This window comes from Pseudopipra pipra, chromosome 3 (assembly GCF_036250125.1).
Source record: "Pseudopipra pipra isolate bDixPip1 chromosome 3, bDixPip1.hap1, whole genome shotgun sequence".
In the NCBI taxonomy this organism is placed as follows: Eukaryota; Metazoa; Chordata; class Aves; order Passeriformes; family Pipridae; genus Pseudopipra; species Pseudopipra pipra.
Window position 1 is genome coordinate 54834840 of NC_087551.1, and position 24083 is coordinate 54858922.

At 40.9% G+C, this 24083-nt stretch overlaps 1 protein-coding gene across 3 annotated transcripts in view; it reads left to right on the forward strand.

Annotated features, from left to right (window-relative positions):
- Positions 1-693: 693 nt before the first annotated feature.
- TMEM181 (transmembrane protein 181) overlaps positions 694-24083 on the forward strand; it is a 35637-nt gene continuing 12247 nt past the window's right edge. Inside the window, exons 1-7 of one of the 3 annotated variants that reach the window (XM_064649261.1) lie at positions 9642-9713; positions 10494-10637; positions 14511-14614; positions 19350-19405; positions 20671-20761; positions 21337-21455; positions 22184-22303. In XM_064649261.1, the coding sequence (XP_064505331.1) occupies positions 10636-10637; positions 14511-14614; positions 19350-19405; positions 20671-20761; positions 21337-21455; positions 22184-22303 (492 nt within the window). In that variant the 5' untranslated portion in view covers positions 9642-9713; positions 10494-10635. Of the gene's footprint in view, positions 989-9608; positions 9714-10493; positions 10638-14510; positions 14615-19349; positions 19406-20670; positions 20762-21336; positions 21456-22183; positions 22304-24083 lie in introns of those variants that run through there. The other 2 variants (XM_064649259.1, XM_064649260.1) reach the window with 2 other exon arrangements.

The following is a 24083-nucleotide window of genomic DNA, read 5'->3' on the forward strand; positions in this document are numbered from 1 at the left end:
CTGGGAAATAACCCAGCCCCCATTCCTGAATGCCAACAGGGGAGATATTTACATGGGAGGAGCAGTACAGCAGACTCCTGTCTTTATATCCTCTAGAAACAATTATTGCATATCATAGTAGAGGGGATTTTGTCTTTAATATAGATATACCATCATTGTCACTATTTAATGGAAATTAAGGCTTCAATTGATAGAATAATTTAAAAGAGTTTAAATGTGAAATGGTTTATGAAGAAAAGTTTAATGTGAATGAAGCTAACATGGCGCTCTGCAAATTGACTAGAGCTCAGTTCAGATTTTCTAGATTTAGACAATGTAAACAGCGTCATTCTTAGTTTTGGAGTATTTACAGCGTCATGACCATGAAAAGTGGATTTAGCGTAGAATTTCTTTTACGTATCTCCTAGGTTGGGGAAGAGAAACCATAAACATCAGGACATTTATTTTACATGGAGCTGGCATGCTTTTAAGAACAAAACAGTTTTATTAAAAAAAAAAAAAGAGAGAGCGATGTTTTCAGCAGAGGTAATGGGAGCTCTCTGCTCACTTCCCGGCACCGGCCGCCCCTCTCCGTGGTGCTGAAGCGGCTCCCGCCGCCCCCGCGGGAGCGGGCCGTGAGCTGAGGGCCCGGCCCGCTGCCGCCGCCCCCGCTGCCGCCGCCCCTGCATCCCCCCCCCCCCGCATCCCCCGCCCCTATATCCCCCGTTCCTGCATCTCCCGTCCCTGCATCCCCCGCCCCCTCATCCACCCCGGCCGCTGCCGCTGCGGCTCCTGCGCTGCCCCCGCCCCGCGGCCGCGCAGCGCCGGGCGGGCTCCGGCGGGGCTCCATGGCGGAGCGCGGGCCCTGAGGCGGCGGCATGGAGGCGGATTTCGCCGCCTTCGGGAGCCCGCTGTGCGGCGAGGTTAAGCGCTTCTGCAGGCGGGTGCGGGAGACCTACCGGGAGATCCAGGAGGACCTCACCCCCTACAAGGATGACCGATACTACCGGTACTGCCGGGCGCGGCTCCGGCCGGGACTCCGGAGGGGAGCAGGGGCCGTCTCGGGAGGCGGGCGGGGTTTGGGTGCCGGGCATCACGCGAGGAGCCCCCGGCTGAGTGCCCGGGAGCGGCCGCCCGGTCCCGGGGCTGCTTCAGGCCTGCTCTGCCCGGGGGATGTGGTCTGGCAGTGCCTCCCTGGCAGAAAGCCCGACGCCTCTCTTCCTACCCTCACCTTACACAGGCAATTTCCATCTGCATTCCTCTATGCTATCGTAGCAAGCGAGGGGGATTTCTTCTACAGGGGAATGTGATTCTGTTCTGTTGAGCAGCCGTGAAACAATACTGGAATAGGATAGGAATAGGTCAGGAAATCAGACTAGTTGGCAAAGGTTGAGATTAGAAGGAACAGATGTACTGCATGGGCTACACCCACGTTTTTCTGTGCCTTGCCCTGTCTGCTGTTTCCATGACTGACCAGTGATGGCTGGAGAATATCGATGGTTTGAGATTACAAAAGGATAGGAAGGACTCCTAAGTTGTTGGAGGCCTGGGTTATAGATGAAAAGAATTTTTGAATTGGTGAAAGGTTCTGAAAAAGTACAATGAAATTCAGGAGAAACAGATGCCAGGAACTACGCAGAGAATGAATGCTCTTCAGCCACAAAAATACAGGTTGAGGAATGAACAGTTATATAACACTTTTGTAAAAAAAAAGTATGGAAATTATAATCTTTTATAAAATAAACTCTTTCAACAATGACATTATCTTATACATGTGAAAAAGGTAATAATTTGGGGTGTACAGCAGAAGCACAGTTCATAAGATGTGAGAATTAAACCATCTACTTTAGTCAACATTCCAGACATTAGTTGGAGCTATATCCAGTTCTAGGCATCACACTTCAAGGGTCTGCCAGTGGAAGAGAGGATAAGGACAGAGAAATGGATAATTGAAAGCGTAGAAAACATAGCTGTGAGGAAAATTTGGGGTTAGTCCCCCAAAAGCACAAACACTGAAGTTGGAGGAAGAGGAATTTCTGTAAAGAGAAACTTCATTTCACCTTGGACAAAACATTACAGAGTAATATTAATTGAAGAAATGAAAGTTCATATTAGATATTAAGAAAAAATTTCTGAAAGGGATGGATGGTAAAAGACTATAGAAAGGGTTGTCCAGGGAGGCTGTAGCATCTCCATCACTGAGACCTTTTAAAACTTTTGAAAAATGCATGCCAAGAAAGTCTTACATCTGGCAGATGCTCTCCCGAGGCAAAAGAAAAGATGAGGTTCCTTGTGAGCTCTCTTCCAGCTCTATTTTTCTATGCATCTGGGCAGTCCGTTTGTGCACAGTGCCCTAGCTGTTCTGTTTAAATCATTTTACTTCAGTATGCTGTGTCTGTTTTTCCCAGTGAAGGGGTAGGTGGTCCATTAGATTGAATTCGTCTCATTGTTCACAACAGCAAAGACCACAGAGGGTCATAGACTTTGCAAACACTGCCTAACAGCTTGGCAGAGTTTAACAAAACCATGGTCCTTCCTGGCAAAACAGCAGCTTCTTGTACCTGAGTATGGTGTAAGAAGCCATGGGAGGTGATAAGGAGTGATGGAAATGTACCTGTGTGCATCTGGCAGCGCAATAGTGAATACTGGCACTAGAATGAAGAAAGGAGACATAAGCCTGTTGAATTAACAACTAAAAGGTCCCGAGAGAGGCATCTGGTTCATCTTTATTTCCAGACAAAACTCAAGCTCTCCAACATTTTGTTCTTGAAACATTTTTATGACTTTAGGGTGTAGAGAGGGACTTTCTGTATTGAAAAGATGCTACCTCACCAAATCAAATGAGCTTGTACAGTTAGTGCTAGATTGCCATTTCTCCAGGGACAATATACCCAAGAGGTATCAGCTACAGGTCACCTAGAGTGAAATGGACTCTTTGCAAGGAAACATTTCCTGACTTAAAAGTCATGCTAGTATTTCTTTGCATTCTCAAGATCTTAACCTAAGTGACTGGTATAAAATAAGTTTCTGTTACTGCCACTGCATACCTCCTGTTCTGTTGAGTGTCTCCCTTCAGTATTATGAATGGATGTAACCACAGCACCTGCTTTTCAGATTCCTGGTAAGGAGGAAGGTTTCTTGATGCAACCATGCATTCTTCTTACAGCCAACTCTCACTTATAGGAAGGAGAATTAGATACTTGATCCTCTTCTCCCTCTTTATTTTACTCAGTATGTTTGATCAGGTTATAAATGAGTACGGAGATGTAATGTGGAGACTTACTGCTCTGACAGCAGAGGGAATTTTGGAAATTTGACCAAGGAAATTCTGTGTGGCTTTTCTTTACTTCAAGCCAAGGAAGTTCTCTAAAATAATCAGGTTACTAAAAGAAAATAATACCTTAAACCAGACCAATAAAATGAAAAGATGGTAAAACCATATAAAAGCATGTGATTTTTCCCTTTCACACACAGTATTTACAGATGTCAGCCTCTCAACCACTGTCTCCTTAACTCTTCTCTCTGGCTGGTGGAACAAAGCTATTGAGTTATCAATTAATGGTTTCCACTGCCTCTTCAGAAATGGAGTGATCTACTCTGTTAAGCTGTAGGGAAAGGGGTTGGGGGCCATGAGGTACTTGTAATCAGTATTTCCTAGAAAAAAAAATTGGCTGCTGCAATCTTATTCTTGATTTCTATGAGGACAGCCTTCTCTGAATGCCAACTGGAAAACTCAAAACTGGAAAGCTTTGGAGCAGAGCTGATACAGAAATGGAAAAGCACCAAGCAGTCAGTCCCCTTTGTGACTCTTGACTCAGGAGTGCTTGTTGTATGCTGTGCTGTTCATGCTCATTCTCAGTGACAGGGGACTCAGTACAAGGGGATGATCTAGCTCAGAGAGAGCTGATGAAGCTGTTATCCCAAGTAACTGTCCTCTTGCTGCATGGATGGCTGAGTCATTTCTGATTCAGCTCTGAGGCTGTCCCAGTTTAGTGACATCTTTTGGTGATGTTTTCCTTTAGAGCACAGTGTTCTTGAACATGTGGCTCAGCAGCTGTCTGTGAGCAGCGTGTTCATTGGGCACAGGGGACAGCTAAGTTTGGCAGAGTCCTCAGCCATCCCAGGCTACGTCAACCTCACTCAGCAGAGCCCCAGGAGTCTCATTCATACTATAGAGAGGAAAAGTTGTCTATGTCAGTGAGTTTGTTCTTCCCAACAGCCCAAAATATTCTTTACCTTGTGCCTCCTGGTGTATTTCCCCACGAGCAAGTGCTAGTTTACTCAGTCATCTGGGAGAGATGGAGAAAGCAGGGCTAGCCATAGCTCAGCACACTGATGAATGCCATCTGTCTAGGTTAATAGTTCCCTTCAGCAGACATGGTACTGCATGTTGTGCTTGTCAAAGAGACTGTATACTTACAGACTAATGGGTGTGATATTAAATAACCTCATTGGTAACCCAAATACAGGGTTGGTCTGGACTCAAGTGCACTGAAGACTAGCCTGTATTACACCATGGGATGTAGATAAACTCCAAGAAGGCAGAAGTGTTACACTCTTCTGTCAGTCATGGGGACTGCCATAAAGCACATCAGATTTATTGCAGCAACTTTAGGGTTTTTCTAATTTACGCCACTGAGAAAGTGCTCCAAACAAGCCACTTGAATGAACAGTTTATTCATTTGTCTGGTGTCTCTCCCTCCCACTCCAACATATTTCTTCCTCTCTTAGCATGCCTCCTGGCTGGGATGGCAGGGCAGGGAGAGCTGACGGAGGGCTGGCAGATGACAGCTCCCCCACTGCACTAGACTGTTTTAAGTAGACTATTGGTAAGAAAAGAGCTTAGTACCAATGTTACCAAAACACATTTTTATCTGTTCGACATGTTAGCAGTGAGATACCAAAGCTTACCAGAAGACACAGGCCAATCAGCTGGCAGTTATTTTTCAATGGGAATTTCATAATTCTATCTCCTATCTAATGTCAAAGAGTACAACTTGCTGGAACCATTTTGATAGGAAGGGAAGCAATTGAAGTGCCTACCTGATAGAGGGGAAAGAGCAGGAGGGTGGCCAAATTGTGGTCTGATATCAGAGTTGCATAACTACAAATAATGACATGGTATTCCTGAAAAATCAATTTCTAGGTTAATGAACATGTCCCCCTGGCCAATCAGCTTACACAGGGAAGCATAGTGTTGATCCTGAATTTAGTAATAACACTCAGTGTTTGAGATAAAGACCTACCATCTGCCCTGCTTTAAATAAGGGATACATTTTAAATTCCTATCATGCAATAATATGCATTTTGTACATCAAAAAGAAAAGACTATATATAGGACATGATGAAACATACTATTTGACTTGCAGCTTTAAGTAATGATTGATGTTGCTATACAGGTAACAGAAGAGGTAATTACAGATGATACCGATACTCTTAATTCCTCAGCATCTCCTATTAGTGTTTCCAGTTCATTAAAACATAGACAATCTTCAAAATATGTGGGAAAATTTCATTCTCTGTGGTTCTGCTCCTTTGGCAAAAAGACCAGAGAACAGTCCGTTTGGCTCGGCAATAAAGAGAAACTGTTAATTTTTCCCTAGAGAAACCAGTACCCATGTGCTTCAGAGAAGAAACTTGAAGTTGCCAGAGAGGGCTGTTGTGATAAGTATACACTTCTTCCCACATTCTTAATTTCTTTCCCAAGTGCTCAAAGTGTGAGTCTGTGAGAAGCCATGGGGTCAACAAGACCTTGCTGGAGAACTGTAGTCAAATTCCAGCCTAGACCCAGGCATGATCTTCAGTGGCTGCTTCGAACCATAGCTAGTACCCCTCTCTTGTTCTTCCAAGGCTCCCTGCTGGGTCCTGGCAACTGGGGGAAGAACCTGAATGACCCTCATGTGAACTACAGAGCTGTGGCCAGAAGGCTTGAAACAGAAGGAGGAAACTAACACTGTAGCTTCATGATTGCTTTAAGATCCCACCAACTGGCTCTGTGGCTGGAAGAAGCCATCCTAGCTCTCATTTCCCTGGTCACACATTTCTGCTCTCTTCCTCATCTGCCCACAATTAGTCCTGTATTTGCACAGTGACTGAGCAACTGATTCCTGAGTGACTTTGCGCTCAGATAATTTCCATTATTTGATTCACCACTCTACTGCACTAACATTTGTGCTGGCAAAAATCAAAGAGCTCCAGCTCCAGCGAAGCTGGATTTCACCTTTTGTTACCTGGAGCTGTACGTGTGAGTCATGAAAGTATAAACTGGTCAAGAAAGTATAGCGTTAGTGTTAAGGTGGTTAGTGTAAGCAGCATCCCCGCTGAGCTAGCATCGAGCCTGCTTATTCATAGATCAGCCAACCTCCTCTTGCTAGCCTCATTCATCATACACTGCCCAGTTCCTACAACAGATGAGGCAGACAGTAGCTTCTTGCACTATTTCATTCCAGAGCAGGTCAGACAAGGCACTGAGTGGCACCTTCTTGCAAGAAACAAAGTAGAGTGAGACTCTGACTGCTTCTGTGGGGAGAAAGTGTTTTGCAGTGCCTTCCTTTCAAGTGTATAGATTGTAAACTCAGTGATACAATTTTCACCAAAAAAAAATAGTGTGCAACGTACATGTTTACAGTGTATTCACAAGCCTTTGAAAGCTAGTAGATGGTAAAGAGAAATGTGGTTCCGTGGCTAATTGAAGTGAACTGGATGACAAGCTATGCCACCCACACTGTTCTCAAGTGACTTTTGGCAAGGCTCAGTCTCTCTGTGCTTCAAGTTTTCTGCCAGTTCAACAAGAAGAATGTATTTTTGTATTGAGGAGAATAAATTCACATCTGTGAAGACACCTGAGTGCCAGAGGGTTTGGAGCAGTCATCCAAACAGCTCAGTTGTGTGCACATAAATGGCAGTGTAACTTCAGAGAGTCATAACTCTGCAACTGCGCTTCCCAGAACACTGGAAATGGTCACAGATGCTGTAGGAACCATTCCATCATTTTCTGGCCACGGAGAACTTGTTGGAGAAGCCCGAAGTGTGCTGAAAGCTACACGGTGCATGTCATAGTCCCCTGTGACCTAATGACTTCAAAGTGTGGCGTAGCAGTGCTAACTGGTTCTGAGCATATACTGCTTGTTAAGTTGTCCTGATTGCCTGAAGCTTTATTTTCTTCCCTACAGTTAAAATTCTTGTTGATTTAAAATGTATGAACACCTTTTCTTCATGAATTGGTATTATATATTTTCAAGACAGCCTTTTAATGAGATTACTAAATAATCATCAGTGCCATAAACCACAGATCTAAGTGATGGGATAAATCCAGTATCAACAACTGAATTAATTTCCAGCATGTTTCTTTTAGGTTCAGTGGTGTTACACAGGAGACATACTGGGTCCCACAGGTCATCAGTAATGGACATAACTGTCCATAAGGCAATGGAATGAAATTAATATTATTGAAGTTAAGTACTTTTAAAAAGTAAATGAAATAAAACCATCTTACCATCTATAATAGTAGAGTATGGCCAGTCTTCGCGAGCTAAGATTTGGGAAAGGTCTTTACCCTTCAAGCCTGTGCAATGGATTTTTTTTTTTTAGGTGAGACACAGTGTGTGCTGAACTGAGCTCACCCTTTAATCCTAAGGTTTGTTTTAGAGTGACCTTCTCTTAGATGGATGGCCTTACAGGGCTGATGAGCTCCATCTGCCTGAGGGAGTTTCCCTGACTGGGAATTGAACCCGGGCTGCAGCGGTGAGAGTGCTGCATCCTAACCACTAGACCACCAGGGGTCCCCCATCTTACCATCTAAGTAAGCTTTTAATAGAAGTATTTGATTGTTGAAGAGATAATTATAAAATTATATATTGACTGATCTATCTAAACATTTCTGGGATCATCCTAAGGGGGCTCTCCCTTATGTACATGACAAACACCAAAGCCAGGCAGTTACTCTGAATTTAATTCTAGACTACACACCAGGTTTGCCCACATTTAAGTAACTGCAGTGCTGGCTTTCTATGAGCAAATATTAGAGCTATCAAAAATGAGTACAAAATATAGCTTGGTTAAATCCCTAAAACTGCCTACTCTTCTCCACTGCTACCCAGTGAATCAGTTGACAATCATTGTTGCCCAGTCTTAGAACATTTAACAGAATATCAGAACAAAAATCCAACTTTATCCTAGCATTTGTGCAGGAACAAAGTAGTTTGAGGTGTTGTCTAGAGATTTTTATTAAGCAGTGTGTTTAAAGCAGTCGCTTACTCCTAGGATTTAATTTCTGGTGCTTGCAGGCTGACCGAATTCTCTGCAAACATGATACATCAATCACATCCCTTGAATACAACAAAGCTGCATGCAGGTGACTACAGCGACAGCATTTTAATTCCACTGAAAGAGCTAGTAAACAAAATCATTTGCAAACTGGATGGCTGTCTCTAACAGGCACTAAACATGCATGTGTACAGCATGGATACATCACATTGGTCTTTTCACCTAAAATGGATAGGTTAAAACTGGATTCAATTCAAGCTTGAAAAGGGCACTGGAAATGTGGAAAATATTACTGCTACCCTGCTGCAATTACACATTTGACCTCATAACCAATGGTATGAGGTTCAACAAGGCCAAGTGCCGGGTCCTGCACTTTGGCCACAACAACCCCATGCAGCGCTACAGGCTGGGGGCAGAGTGGTTGGAAAGCAGCCTTGTGGAAAAGGATCTGGAGGTGGTGGTCGACAGCTGGCTGAACATGAACCAGCACTGTGTGTATCCCAGGTGGCCAAGAAGGCCAATGGCATCCTGGCTTGTATCAGAAATAGTGTGGCCCAGCAGGACCAGGGAAGTGATTGTCCCTCTGTACTTGGCACTGGTGATGCCACACCTCAAATCCTGTGTTCAGTTTTGGGCCTCTCACTTCAGGAAGGACATTGAGGTGCTGGAGTGTGTCCAGAGATGGACAACGGAGCTGGTGAAGGGAATGGAGCACAAGTCCTATGAGGAGCAGCTGAAGGAGCTGGGGGTGTGAATAAGCAGCCTGGAGAAAAGGAGCTCATGGGAGACCTCCTGACCCTCTACAACTACCAGAAAGGAGGTTGTAGCCAGGTGGGGGTCGGTCTCTTCTCCCAGGCAACCAGCGATAAGACCAGAGATATAGTGACATAGTAGTAAGCTGTGCCAGGGAAGGTTTAGGTTGGATATTAGGAGGAATTTCTTCACAGAAATGGTGATCATACATGCGAATGGACTGCCCAAGGAGGTGGTGGAGTCACCGTCCCTGGACGTGTTTAGCTGGACGTGGCACTAGTTGACGTGGTGGTGTTGTGTCATAGGTTGGACTCGATGATCTCAGGTCTTTTCCAACCTAACTGATTCTGTGATACTGTGATTTTGAACCCGCTCGGCAGGGTAGGACCAGCCGCGTGACTGCGCTCCAGGACGGCTCACCAAAGCTAGCTCCTCTCCACCTTCCTTCCTTCCTCCCCTCCCTCCCGCGGCCCCGGCGGGGCGCGGGCAGATGTCCCTTCGGGCTCGCCGTAGCGCCCCCTCTTCCCCCCCTGCCGGCGGCAGCACCGCCCTTGGGCCCCGGCCGGGGCTTGGCGGGGCCGTGACGTGTCGAGGTCGCGGCGGGCGGGCAGTGACGCACGCGGAAGCGGGCGCGAGGCGCCGCCGGCGGTGGTGCCACGGCAGCGGCGGCGCCGGGAGGAGGTGCCGGCAGTGCGCGCGCGGGCCGGGATGGAGCCGTGAGTGGCGGGCGGGGAGGAGCAGCGCGCGCGGGATCGGGATGGGCGGGGGGCGGGGGGGCTCGGGTCCGGGTTCGAGTCCGGGTCCGGGTTCGGGATGGGGAGAAGAAAAGAAAATCCTCGCTCCGGCCAGGTGCGGTAGTTTAGGCTCTTCCCCCTGTAAAGACCTGAATGTTGTCATTCACAGAATCACAGAACGGGTCAGGTTGGAAGGGACCACACCTGGTCCAACCTCCCTGCTCAAGCAGGGTCATCCCGCATGGCACAGGATTATGTCCAGGCGGTTCTTGAGTATCTCCAGAGAGGGAGACTCCACAACCTCTTTGGGCAATCTGAATCGAATTCAGGTTATACACGTTAACTCTCGTTAAGGAAATCAGCACGCCGAGGGTTAAATTTATGTTTCCGAGGCTGTGGTTCGCCACTCAGTGACTACCCGCCTCTTTAGAGGAACGTTCTGATTTTTTCTTTTCTGTGGAGAACAACCCCCACCCCTGGTATCTCCACTCTGAGATTGTCTGTTAAAATAAAAAGGAAAACTTGTTTTCCTGGATAACTCTTTGCACGAACAGAGCCATAGCCGTAACTAATTATTCAGACTTAAATGAATACAGCAAGCAAGAACTAAAAAAAACCCAAAAACAAAACCAAAAAAAAACCCCACACCCAAACCCACCCAGTGCACAAATATTTTTAACATAGCCATGGTCAGCTGTGAGTTGTCATATAGCAGTTCTGTATAATACTGTTAATGTTAATTTTATGCCTCTTTTTATGTAGTCATGTGCTGCCTCATTAGCTATTAAACGTTGTGGAATACATCTGCAAGAAGAAATTCAAGGTCTTCTGAGGGACACCGAAGCGAGCAATGTCTTTAAACCATGAGGAAGTGCAGGGTGTATGGATAGACCCAGTATTGTGAATGTAGGTAGCATATATAATCATTTAAATCAAAGTGGTTTTGATGGTTTTATTTGGAAGTAAGCCTAAAATAGAAAAGAGCAGTTGGAGGCAGAGATGTTGAGGCTAATATGTCAGAAAAACTGCTGTGCATAAAAGCGAGTTATTTCTGATTTTAATATCAACTCTGTACCTATGTACTGGTTAATCTCAGTTTTGCCACAGCCTTCTCTTCTGTAAAGTGAGAGTCTGAAGTGAAAACTACTGTATAACAGGCTCCGTTTTTCAAAATGGCCTTTACCAAAGACTTTGTTGTGCAGGCATGAGAGGTGAAGATGAGGAATAGCCTGAGAAACATTTTGCCAAAACTTTGAGCCAAAACTTTACTCAAAGAACAAGATTTAACCCACCTTTACATCTCACATATAAATGGGTACTGAAAGACTGCAGATGTTAGGAGTGTGTGTTTCCAAAGTTCACTCTTACCACGGATTGCATTAATGCAGTTTAGTTTTTTACTACTATTTGAGATGTCTACGTAATATTTCTCTGTTTGTATCTCAGTGCTTTCTGCTCCTTTGCAGTTAATTTCAGACATAATTTAATTATAAAGTACCCTTGAGTTAAGATAAAGCTCAATGTAGGCAGTAAAAGCTGCCTGAAAGATCTGCAGACACTTGGATGGCTAGTCCTGAGCTTTTGACTGCCATGGCTAGGGAGCATCTTCTGCTGGTAAAGCAAAGCACAGTTCTTTACTCATTTGAACAGATGCTTCCAGAGTAAGGAACCTTTTCTGATTTTCCCATGAGTGTGTTTCAAACATTGTGTTCTTTATTGGGCCTATCAGATGTGAGAAAGAAGCTGTTAGTGGAGGATCATCAACTTGCACTTCTGTGTATTCAGAAACTTTATGTAATGTCTTTCCAAAAGGCAGATGTTTAGCAATGAACATATGGGAAGACCATTTAATCTGCTTTGTGTGTCAACTGGTGATAGGTGAAATGAGGCACTCGAAACCACACAAGGAAGTTCTGTTATTGCAGCGAGGGGCAGTGAAACATGCATCACCTGATAGGAATGCTGTAAATTGTTGTTTGCACTCACGAGAAATGTAGTTAAGATTTGGCTGAGTTCTTACACTTCCTCTTAATAATAAGTATCCACGTTGCCTTATTGACCTGTAAAGCAGCACATTCAGTCAGTGGCTTAGATGAGACTTGAGGAGTACCAGTATGAAAGAAAGGAAAACACAGAGCATGTCCCTACTCTCCCTCGTCTCTGGTCTTTGTTAGGTACCATCATCACTTAGGTAGGCGCACACCTTCCCATTTTGACTACTAGGTGTTGCACCAGCTGGAGAGGAGCTGGAATAAAGAATGTCTGGAACATGTTTCTTCAAAAGCTCGCGAGCCCATCTGTGCTCTGGTATATGAGCAAACGAGGGTGATAATTGCCAATAGTTGTAATCCTGTGTTGGCTGGGGGGGGGAACTCTGGTGACCTTCCTGGAGAGGGAGGACTATGGAAAGGGAGCTGCTTTTCATGTTCACATTATGCATTTTGAAGTGTCTGCAAAAACTTGGAAATTAGGAAGCTTATGAAAAGAACTGAGAATATGTACAGCATGTCAGAAGTATCCTGCATCAAGCTGTAGCTGTTAAGTGGATGCCCAGATGTAAGCTGTTCAGAACTGCACAAGCATATGTTGAACTTCCCTGCAAACATACAATACTCATCCAGTTGTCAGCTATTCTCGATCCATGGACTTTCCCATCCAGACCCGATTTCTGTGTATTGAGACATCCTCACTATGTACTCTGCCATGAAATACTTGGTATCCAGATGAACCCTTATAGTTAGTTTAAGCATGTCAGCATTTTAGGCACAATTTTTGTATATCAAGAATTTTCCTGTTAAGATTAGTACTTTAGCATCTCAAGATAGTATCTCATACTTGATATACTTAGTTAGATAGGGAATACCAGGTCATTTGTGGAACTGAAGAAGCACTTGAAACTGGTAGAAAGATGCACCTTGGTTAGTTAGTTATTTAAGTACTAGTACAGATGGAATAGCTTTAACGTGGTTTAAGTACATAAAGGCTGAAGTTTTAAGACACTGATTTAAGAAACATACTGTAGTTATATCCCTGCAAAAGTTGTGCAGACAAGTTCTGGTTTGAAATGCTTCTATTAATTGCTTCTATTAAATGTCATCTTATAATCATATTTATCTGTGAGACTTCTGTGTGATGATCTCTGACAGAGATCTGATCTTATTTATGTCTGTGATGATTTCATGTACGATTTGCCTTTTTTGTCTGTACAATCAGCTATTCTGAATTCTAGACTAATGGAGAGTTTCTGCCGCGCATAAGGGCATGTGGCAAGGCAAGTTACTCTGTGTTTGCAGGTGCTGTGCCTGGAGTCCTGCACTGCCGGTTTGTGCAGGACTTGTAACATTTACAGTTACTTACTTGTAGTTCTCATTATTTCTGTAGGGTTTTCCTCTTTTCCTCACCTCCTTTGTGAGTTAAATTAAGGTTTGGATCTCTCAAACTTTACAAGAAAGGAATAATGTAATTTTTTTGTAGTGCTTTGTTTGGAGAGAATGATTTTTAAAGAAAATGGAGGTTGTTATTATTAGATCCTTGTATTGGTGATTTGTTTGCCTTGCTTATAAGGGCTGCTATGCATGCAGACACATGGTACCTGGTCTCAGAGTTCAGGCTGGGCTTGTGGAAGGGATTTCAGCTCCTTTTCTGCAATTCTTCATTAATGTGATGAACCAGTAAGAGCACTGTTCAGCTGGTGAAAAGAAGTTTTATTCCAAGCCAAAAGGGAGCACTACCATTAAAGTCTTATGGTTTCGTTTCTTTCCAGGATGATGCTCATACAACTTTATTGAAAAACACCAGCACCATTCCATCACCCTCCCAGTCCTAGCAGCTTTTCCATATAAACTGTACAGCTTTCTATGATCGAACCTTCTGGAACAGCACTAGAAAATCAGTTATGTGGTGGCTCAGTTCTGACATAACTCGAAATGTTGGCTTTATTTTGGAAAATGCTGGATTTGTGTTTTTTAGAAATTACGCATTTAACAAAAAGGAAGATGTGTTATGTAGGATTAATTATTTGATCTTATTTCCCTGCCAACAGAACTAGAAGTTACTCGTTTCCAAGAGAATGCAATTGGTCTTTTCAGTACTTTTCCCCTCTCTGTTTTGTCTTTAACCTAATGATAAGCACCAAATAGTTGTGGAAGAGATGTCCTTGCTTGTATGTGTATTTGTATTTAAGTGTCTAATAATAAACTTAAGTTCAGTTTTCTGTTTCCCAAGCTTTGGTGGAGTTCAGATGAGAATTCAAAGCCTGAGCATGCACATCTAGCAGATCTGGAGTTCTGCATTACTCCTTGTTAGAGATGATCCTGAAGGGATGATGTATATATGCAGAGTGCATAAAACTCATCAGGATCCCGTGCAGATAACTGAGTTGTTAGTGATGTCAGTCCCTTTAGATTAAGCTGTCATTACAGGAGACGTGGTGTCTGGGATGTTTAAATTATTAATGTATGAACTAAAATGCAACTTTTTATCCCTCTAAGAAATGCTTTCTCTTGCTGAAGTCTTAGGACAATAGAAAGCCCTAGCATAAGAAGAATCTGCAAAATTTTTACGTTTTGGAGCACGGATACGTGTGCACGTACATATGTCTAATAATGCCTAGTAGTTATCCTTGCTCTATGAAGCAGCGTTAATATTTTTTTCTTAGTGTTACATGTTATCTCAGAATTCGGTTTCATTTTCTTTGTGGAAAAATGAATGGGGTCTATTTTCTGCCCCTTTAGAAATGTGACTGACAACTAATTCTATGCTTTCTTTTGCTTCCTGTAGGCTGGCACCGATGCGATTATATACACTGTCCAAAAGGCATTTTGTTCTGGTCTTTGTAGTATTCTTTGTTTGTTTTGGTCTGACAGTCTTCATAGGAATAGCAGGTAAGGACGTTGTCTTTTTAGAAGATTACAGTTCTTGTATGCTTTGTCTAAACTTGGTGGTATTTACACATGTATTTAAATGCTAATGAGCTTAGTGCCCCTGGGATGTCTGAGGAAGCATTACTCCTGACAGGGAGGGGGAAGTGTTTCTTCCATTTCATTTTGTCATAGGAGTACTACCTACAACGACTTGGTATTTAAAAGTGCTTTGCAGGGAGGAGTCAGTAAAATAAAACAAAATCAGTTTCGTAATTTTCAAAACCAGTAACATAATTTTTCAGCAGACTGCTACATTAATTGTTTTTCTTTGTATTTCTGTCTGTAAAATGGTGGTGCTAATACTTGATTTCCTGTGAGGAAACTGCTAACTTTTTGTAAAGTCTTCTAAATGTGTGGGTAATAAATGCCACAGAAATAATAAATATTTTAGTAGTATAAAAATATGAACTTCAGTTGTCAAACATATATGAGCTTTGGTCTCTGGTTTCAAAGACCTTTGTTGGAGTCCTGATGTGATCTGAGAGGCTAAGCACTTAGTGTCTGAGTACTTATCCTGGAGATCAGAGATTTGATCCACAAAGATGCAGTGTCACTAGGGAGTTGAAAAGCATGGGAGCCCTCTTTATTTTATGCCAGAGAGCTTTTCCAGGTATAAAACATACTTGAAAAATAAGTCAGTGTGCTGTCACAGCAGTGTTGATATACTAGTACTCTGCTGTCGGGAGAGCTTTGTCAATACAGAAGTGACAGACAGGGAGAGGAGAAGGGAGGGCCTTGTACTCATTAAGCAACCCATCCTGTATATAAGAATTACTTAAGGTTGTTACCATCTTCCCCCACTTTACTGCTTACTTCCACGTCACCAAGCATGTCCAGTGTGTTCTCCTGTGTCCCTCTCTGACACTTTTTGACCTGTTTGTTGGATTGTTTCTACCTCTACCCTGTCCTTCATTTCCTTTAGAATGAGAAGGGCTGCTCAGGCCTGGGAGTCATCTGCTCCTGCCTGCCTTGGAAAGAAGAGGGGATTAATTGGAGGCAGCTGTCTAGGCTTTTTATGCCCATCTGTGCCTTGTAGGCAGTACATTTTTCATAATAGCATTAAATAATAAAATTTGTCTGTGAAATAAAACCTTCTTTCCTGCAGTTTGATTTATTGTAGCAGCCTAAGGTCCAAATAGACTTTCAGTTCATAAAGGTTAACCACTGATATTCCTGCAACTTGCCTAAGGATGCTGAAGAACATTATTTGGCCACTAAAATACTGTAGAAATACATTTACAAAAGTGCATTTTATATGAATGATAAAGAGCAAAAGATGGAATTACCTAATTTATTGTAATTTGGCTATTTGGCTATAAAATTGAACCATATTTGTAGTTGTATATTTATACTGCCGGGTTGCAAGAAGTGAAAGTTGTTTTACGTAAGATAGGCAAAAAGCAGCGCTCCTGGAAGAGAAAACTGAGCATTTCATTCTTAATGGATATCAGAACCTGAGAGAGAGCTGTGTTGGTGTGTTGCATTGTGTCTGTGTGCAGAGCAATCTGATGATGTGGTTACCTTTGGCCCAGGGGACTTGGCTGCTGTAAGCAACACTTGGTCGTCTGTACCCTGCTGGGGTCCCAGGCCTTGCCTGTGATCCCCTTCAGGAACTGCCATGGCTGTGGGATTCTTGTCCTTGTCAGATTGGTTTGCTGGATAGTTTTGTTGACAAAGCATGAACACCATTTATTATTATAACTTAATTATTTTTAAAAGAATGGTGTTTACCTTGGGAGGAGATCTGATGAACACTTACTGTGATGTTTTTTGTGGCTTTTGTTGACAGCTGCTTGCTTCCTGTGAATAGAAGGAGGGGCAGTAACAGTAGAATGCTCTGTCATTAAAGGGTGCAGTCTGAGAAAAACTCACCAAACCCACTAAGTAAATGAAGGCATGGGAGATACATCCATATTTTCCATGCTGCCTGAATATGCCACCACCCATACTCAACATCTCTACCTGCAGTTTGGGAAGCCTAGCAGAAGTCTTGCTTTTCATCTGAGAAAACAAGACAGTTTAATCTATGGTGGCAGTTTAATCTATGGTGGCAGTTTAATCTATGGTGGCAGTTGCTCCTCAGTTCTCGTAAACCAAGACAGATGCAGACTTGTTTGATCTTTTTCCCAAGTTGCACTCACTTTCTTTCCCTTGTCCCAGTGGGTCTATGTTATCTTTGGGGTGAGACAAGTGTAATGAAAATCCAAGGTGCAGAACTCATTTTTCTGTACCTGTGCAGTTTTCCTGTTCACCACCTCAGGGTGGTTCTTTGCTTTCCGCTGTGATTCTGATAAGTGAGCAAGACTGAAAAAACCCCAATAACAATTTAAATTGGTCTCCACAGCATCATTATGGTCAGTTGCTTAAAAAAGCTTTTATATATTGCTTGCTTCAGAAGTAGCAGTTAATGGCTCTAGAACTTCATTATTTGTTTGGTTGCTGCTCTTAAAAATTGTGACTGTGATTTCTCTGTCCCAATATTGGTTCATATCTTCCAATTAAAAAAAAAACTTATAAAAAAGGCCAATTCTTTTAGTTTTGTCAAGAACTCATTACTGACATATGATGACATCGTCCGTGAACGCTTACTGAAATTGAGTTATGCTTTTTAAAACAAAAAATGCCTTTCAAAAATTTGCCCTGTTTATGTGTACTTGAGAACTGAAAAATTCAGTGATGCAGAACTGACTTTATAGTGGGTGGCTGTTAGTGATGTTGAACTGCAATCCTAATATGAAATTTTGACTATGATGGGTGAAGTTCATAATTTTTCCATTTAAAGTCTGTAAGATGGTTAGTACTGTTATTAGAGTGGTTGTAGGAGCCCAAGCAGTATTACATGTTTAGAGCTGTCATGACAGGTAACCTAAAATACTTCTTGCACAGAGTGATCCTATGTTGCTTATTTATAAACTTCCTTCTTTTCCATTGTTTCTCTGTAGTAACTTTGAAGTCCATGGTCTTTGTGAAAAACTGCTTTTCTTGCATAATTTTTTTAATACTGAGCTTATGACTGAAAGAGCATATTGTGAGGATTAATAAATTACATTAAATTGCCAGACCAAATATATAGAGGGAGAGACCATTTGGACAGCGAAATCTTACTGTGATTGGGAAGCCTCTGGTGACCAAATACAAATATGTATGTCCTGCTTTTGTTCCTACCTGCTTTATGTCTCCTCTGTGTTTGTTCACGCCCCAGTGTATAGACACAGGTCTGTTTCTACTCTTCCCTTTCACTTTTCTGGTTTAGTCCTTTCGTGTTTTGTGTATGTACAAACACGTGTGCATTCTTCTTCTTCCCAGTAGCGTGTGTTCTTCCATACCTAGGAAGGCTAAGGGAAAATTGTAGCACTCTCTACAACCACCTTATCAGAGGATACACAGAAGATGGGCCTAGACTTTTCTCAGAGGTGCATGATGATAGGGGGAGAGGCAACAGACATAAAATGGGAACAAAAAGTTCCAGTTAGATATTAGGAATTTTTTCTTACCATAAGGGTGATTAAATACTGAAACAAGTTTCCCAGAGAGGTTATGAGAGTCTCTGTCCTTAGAGATGTTAAAGACTTATTTGGACATAGCCCTGAGCAACCTAATTAAACAAGAATGGACTAGATATTCTCTGGAGGTCTCTTCTAACATAAATTATGATTTGATTGCTTCCCATTTACTGCATATAGAACTAGAGGTAGGATGCGAGTGGATGGATAAGTGCGTGCATGTCTGTATCCAGAATGACTGGAGGAATGGTTGCATAAAAGGTCTGGTATTGAGTTGAACATCTCCCACTACAATTGGACGTGCAACTCTATTAAATGGATTGTCTGCTTTGGGAGAAATTGTTTATACAACTTCTATGCAGTTATCTTTATTTATGTGATGACATTCATCGTGTATCATAGCACCAGATTTCTGTAGAAAAGGAAGGGCCCAGTCTGAGTAAATTGAGAACTGTTTCTAAACAAAATGTGGGTATCTTGGCTTGAACAGACCAATGCAATGAAAATCCATCTTTATGCAGAAAGTACTGTTACTGTGATTGTATGGGCAAGTACATTACACATGCATAAAAAGGCATTGGCTTCTTGCACACAAATACAATGGGATGTGTTTGCCCTGGTGCCCAAGCCTTGAGTGCAATGTGTTACGGACGCTGTGCTCCATTTAAACTAGGTAATGGTAACAATTTGGCCATGCAAACTTTATAGTTCAATTAAACATGCTGTTTTTTCAGGTGGTTTCTGCAGCCCTTGTTAAACTTCGAGTCTCTATAACAGAAGTGCCACTGGTGCTTAGCCAGCTTTTTCTGTAGCTGAGTACTTTCGTGACTGCACTCCCATGAAAAGCTTGGGATATATTTATATAAATACCATGTGGTTTGTTGTAGTAGAGTACACATTCAGGGCTTCTGACATGGAATTCTTGATTTATAATTTACTTCCTATTTAATCATACCTAGAAATACTATGTCAGAACTGCTTAAAGGAATATTCAGGCCAAGTTTATAAATTATATTGAAATGTCCAAGTGATTTACCCTTCAATTTAAACGTCTGAAAAGTGGGATACTATTTACCTGCTTTGCAGGCAGGGTCTTCGTACAGTCTTTTGAAAACCCATATTTACATCATTACTTACCAGCAATATGTATACTTCAATGTTGTTTTCTTTTTTCCTTCTTATATATTGTGCAGGTCCTAATGTAATTGAAACTTCTGTAGCAAGAACAGACTTAAATAACAGCCTAAAGGTAAGAGTTAAGTATAGTTGGATTATATGAATGGCTTTATTTGATGTTAGTAATATTAAACATTACCTTTCTTCCCCCTAATTATTTTAACTATTTGAACTTTTACTGGAAAACGTCTTATCAGTTCAGTTTGAAACTGAACATGCAATATTGTCCTATTATTGTGTTATTTATGAATGGCCCAGCAGCAATTTCTAGTCTGTTGCTGTTGTGAGCAGGCCAGGTAGAGAATTCTAGGATGTTTCCACACAGCAGTTTCTGATAAAGTAGCATTTGAGTTTTCCCCTGGTGAATTAAGGTTGGAGATTCTTGTAGGGGGTTCAGAAACAGAAATTGAGAACATAAACTGAAAAATTATGCACTCAGTGGCAATTAATGATATCCCTCTTGTGATTTTCCTTTCTACCATTTGGGAAGGAATATTTCTGTTTCTTGTTAATTGTTCACTGTCACGTGACCAAGACATGGGATCTGGCTTCCTAACATGAATCTTCACATTCTTAAAACTTTCATATTTTGGTTCTTAGTTCTTGCAATTTTTTTCTAGGTAGCTCTTCACTGTCAACATAATATCTGAAGTATTTTTTGTGAAAGTGCTAAAAAGGTTTTGTTTTGGTTTTTTTTTTAAGGAAATTTTTTTTAAATACACTGGAACATTTCTTTGTTTTTCATCTATTAGTCACCTATATTTGTTTGCACTGATACTGTATTATGGGTGGATTTTCTTTTTTTTAAAGCACATTTTGATTTCAAATAAGAGAAGTCTTCCCTGCATGTAGGTTTTATCTGTTAATGATATCTTCCATTCTTTTGAACTGAATGTGGGATTTTTAGAAAGCCTAGTGGAAAATAGTTTTGTTTTCATAATTATAGTAGAACAGGTTTAAAACTGTGGCAGATAAAGGGACGCAAACCTGACTTTTGATGTGAAGTGTTAAAAATTATTACTTATGTTCAGGCTAGGTCTCAGGATTTTGTTTTTCATGTCTGAACTTATCTGCTTTAATGCTGCTGCTCTTATGGGCTTTAGGTAGTCATACCTGTCCTTGCTTCTGTGCTGTGCAAAACACGTGGGCTGTTTAAGCTAATCCTCTGAAAGACTTCTGTTTGAGCTGCTTATCATACTGTCCACAGAGTACCATATATTAAATCTTTTCCCAAAAACATTTTCACAGACATAATTAACATGCCTTTCATCATTGTAACTACAGATACACCATGTAACAGTGTAATGGCTGGTGCTAATCTTATGGGTTTTTTTACAGCTGAAGCCATTTAATTTAAGTTCTCCACCGCTGTCAACTTACAATCAGCAGCTGTGGCTGACCTGCGTAGTTGAGTTGGATCAGCATGATGGTGAGAATCTTACATAATTCTCAGGAAACTTGAGAGTAGAAAACTTGCTATAGCAACCTGTCTATTGTATCTTCAATTTCATCTGTCACACAGATGAGCCTGTTGCTTTTTGTCTATGGTTGGTAGATTTTTCCTCTGATGCTTTTTCTTCCCCTCCACCCCCCTCCCTCGGTAAAGACATGGACAGCACTGACTGAATTGTAAGAAACAAGTATAGGGGCATATTGTTTGTTATTTCTGTGAACACAGTAATATCCAGATAATCTGTGTCTTTCCTCCTTCATTTTTGGGGGAATTAGATGTGTAGTCTGTAATGATATTAATTTTTCAATAAAGCTTCCCTGTATATATATGAGAAATACTGTATTAGTAATTGTTAATCTGTCAAGATTCACTACAGGGCTTGAGATTTACTGTGTAAGTATTAAAATACTGTACCCCTACTTCAGTAAAGTATAACTGAATAACTCTGAGTAATATTTGGATAACACACGTTTTGAACTGCATCTGAAACTCTATTTGGGATTTCATCTCTGAATGTAGCAATAGGTTGATGTTTTCTGTTTTATTTACAGTATCCCTCAAAAAGAATGTTACTATGACAGTCAAAATACTTGGAGTGGTGAAGGATGGAAGCACACCATATGTTAATAATCAAGTTCACAATCGAACAAGATTACTCAGTTGTGCACAAGTATGTACTTGCTTAAACAAAACTTTGATGAAGTGCACTTTCTTTAAATCTGTTTGTGTGCATGTTGCTTTACATTGCAAATAAGAAGAATGTATCTGTTAAACATGTCTCAGGAAAGACTCTAGAGTATGGTTTTATTTATAATGGCAACATAGTAATGCTGACCAAGTATCTTCATATCCATCGTTTTTTTGCTTACTTCTGACTTGTGTCTATTACCCATTAAAGACCCTTCTTTCTTGTTAGAATTGCTCTTTGTCAGCAAAACAGTGTGTCCTGTTCAGTCACTTAAACAGGTTTAGCAATACTGAATAGAGGCCAAGAGAACAATATGCTTGGGTTTTCTCTTTCCTCCTGTTAGCTTTTAAAAATGAGTTAGTACAAGATAGCCCCATCTCACAATCTGATGACCTAGAGTTTGACTGACAGTTATTCATATCCATCCTGGTGCTGCAAGCAGGTGCTTTCACCAGCTAAAGTGAAAAGCTAGCCTTGTTTATTGTTCAACCATTGACTTTATCAGTGACTGACTTGATCAGTTTCTTCTGTTTTGCCTTTTTATCTTTCAAGAAGCTCTTGATTGGACTGATTGAGATAGGTGAGACATATAATAAATATCATCAATATTCAACCATTTAGAAACAAATTCTCCATCCTATACTGACAGTGCATATTCTGGAATAATTTGAAGACTTCAACATACTATTCTCTACTGTATGTGTTCACAGAAATGCAGTGAAATCATTGTTGCTCACCTTGGCTACCTGAACTACACTCAGTACAACATATTTGTTAGCTTTGAAGATCTAAACAAGTTAACATACACTATCCAGAATATTACTTTCACAGTAAGTATAAAGTTTTATACTAGTAAAACAAGTCTCTTTAATGCTGTAGAGGTGTGCTTTGACTGTAACAAAAAAGTGTCTGATTTTTGAAGAGAAATATAAAAATGCATTATACTTAATTTTTCTGTCACTACTGATGTCAGAATTATTGTAGCATTTACTGTTCATAAGAGTCTAGACCAATTTTTTCACCTCTATAGGGAAAGATTTTTCTCTCAGAACTGCTGATGCTGTTTTTTGTAACAGAGAAATTTAGTCTTAATTCCTGGCAGATATTTTTAATAATAGACAAACTAGACTAGAACATTCAGTTTTCTGCATTTGCTTATAGAGATGTTGCCTTTCTGAAGCATGGTATCTTTTTCAGCTTTTCCAGGAGATTTATCTGAATTAGCAAATTTTCCAGACTTCACAAAAGCGTGGGCTAGAAAGACTTAACAAACTCAAAGAAAAATAAGAAAAATGAAGGTGTTTTTTTTTTTTAATGATTGTGCTTATGAGGAAGGGAAAAATGGTGTTTATTTTCAGCAAAAATAATCAGGCTACTAAACTAATTCACTAAAATAATCCCTGATGAAATAATTATCTCAGTACATAGTTCTAAAGACTGCTTATAAAACACATCATCAGTGTGTGTTGATTGGCTCCAGAAAGAAATTTGCACTGGGAGAAAATGGAACTAAACCAAGTTTATAATACATGTTACTATGCTGTATTCTACCTGTATACAGCATTTGGAATGTCAGAGCAGGTAGCAAGCAAAAATCTTACTGTAAAGCAAAAATGTTTTTTATATACTAAATTAACTTTGTAAATATTAATATTTGTAATATTCTAGTGCATAAAGCACATCATTAAAAATAAGCTCTAAGGGGAAAAACCCCTAAGCTCACAAACCGTTTGTTTACTTCCAGATTTCAAACAGGACAAAGTGTTGGGGCATTTGTAGTTGTAAAGTTTATTATCTTGCTTTGCAGGCTGCCTTTAAGGCAGACCTGTGTGCAACCCCAAAAAAACCTCTAACCCAAAGCCCCACTTTCCTGCAGCAACTGAAATTATCAAATTTATTTCATTATTACAATTGTTTATGATGACCTCAGTTGAAATTGTAGATTGCCTTTTGTATAATAGGGTTCTCTACATATAATTTTCATTCTACATTTACAGTTTAAAATGAAAGGTAAAGCTTCTTGTTCACATGAGCAGAGCATGTGTTGTACCAGGGAGTTTACATTTCAAAAATGGCTTCAAAACAGAAGCATGCCAGGTATGAGATAAATTGTTGACAGAGTAGAGTTTTTGCAAACTGACATGTTATAATGAATGTTTGTGCCCTTCTAGTAATTAGAGGAGAAGGAGCTTTTCCCCCAACCTATGAAAAGATTTCTGTATTTCTAGTAAGCTCATTTATTCTTCTTTTATGTGATTTTCTTTTTTTCCACCTTTGAGACAAGTGAGCAAGCTTTAAGAAAACAAACCCCTTATGGGAAGCACCCCTGCACCTTATTGATCTCTTCATAGTCAATTTATGCAACTGACCTTGGTAATAAAGAAGAACATACTGGATTTACTCATTTATTGGTATTAAAACTTTGAATGAAAATGCAATTTAAATCAATGAAGAAAATATCCTTTTTGTCCTGAGAATTGCTTTAACGTATGACAGCACTGAGTATGTTACAAAGTGGAAGGATAAAAGAGAAGCAAGGCTATTAGGCTGCTTTGCTTATCTTTTCATCGGATAGTCCTGTGGGTACGAATTTGTCTTTGTGAAATTTGG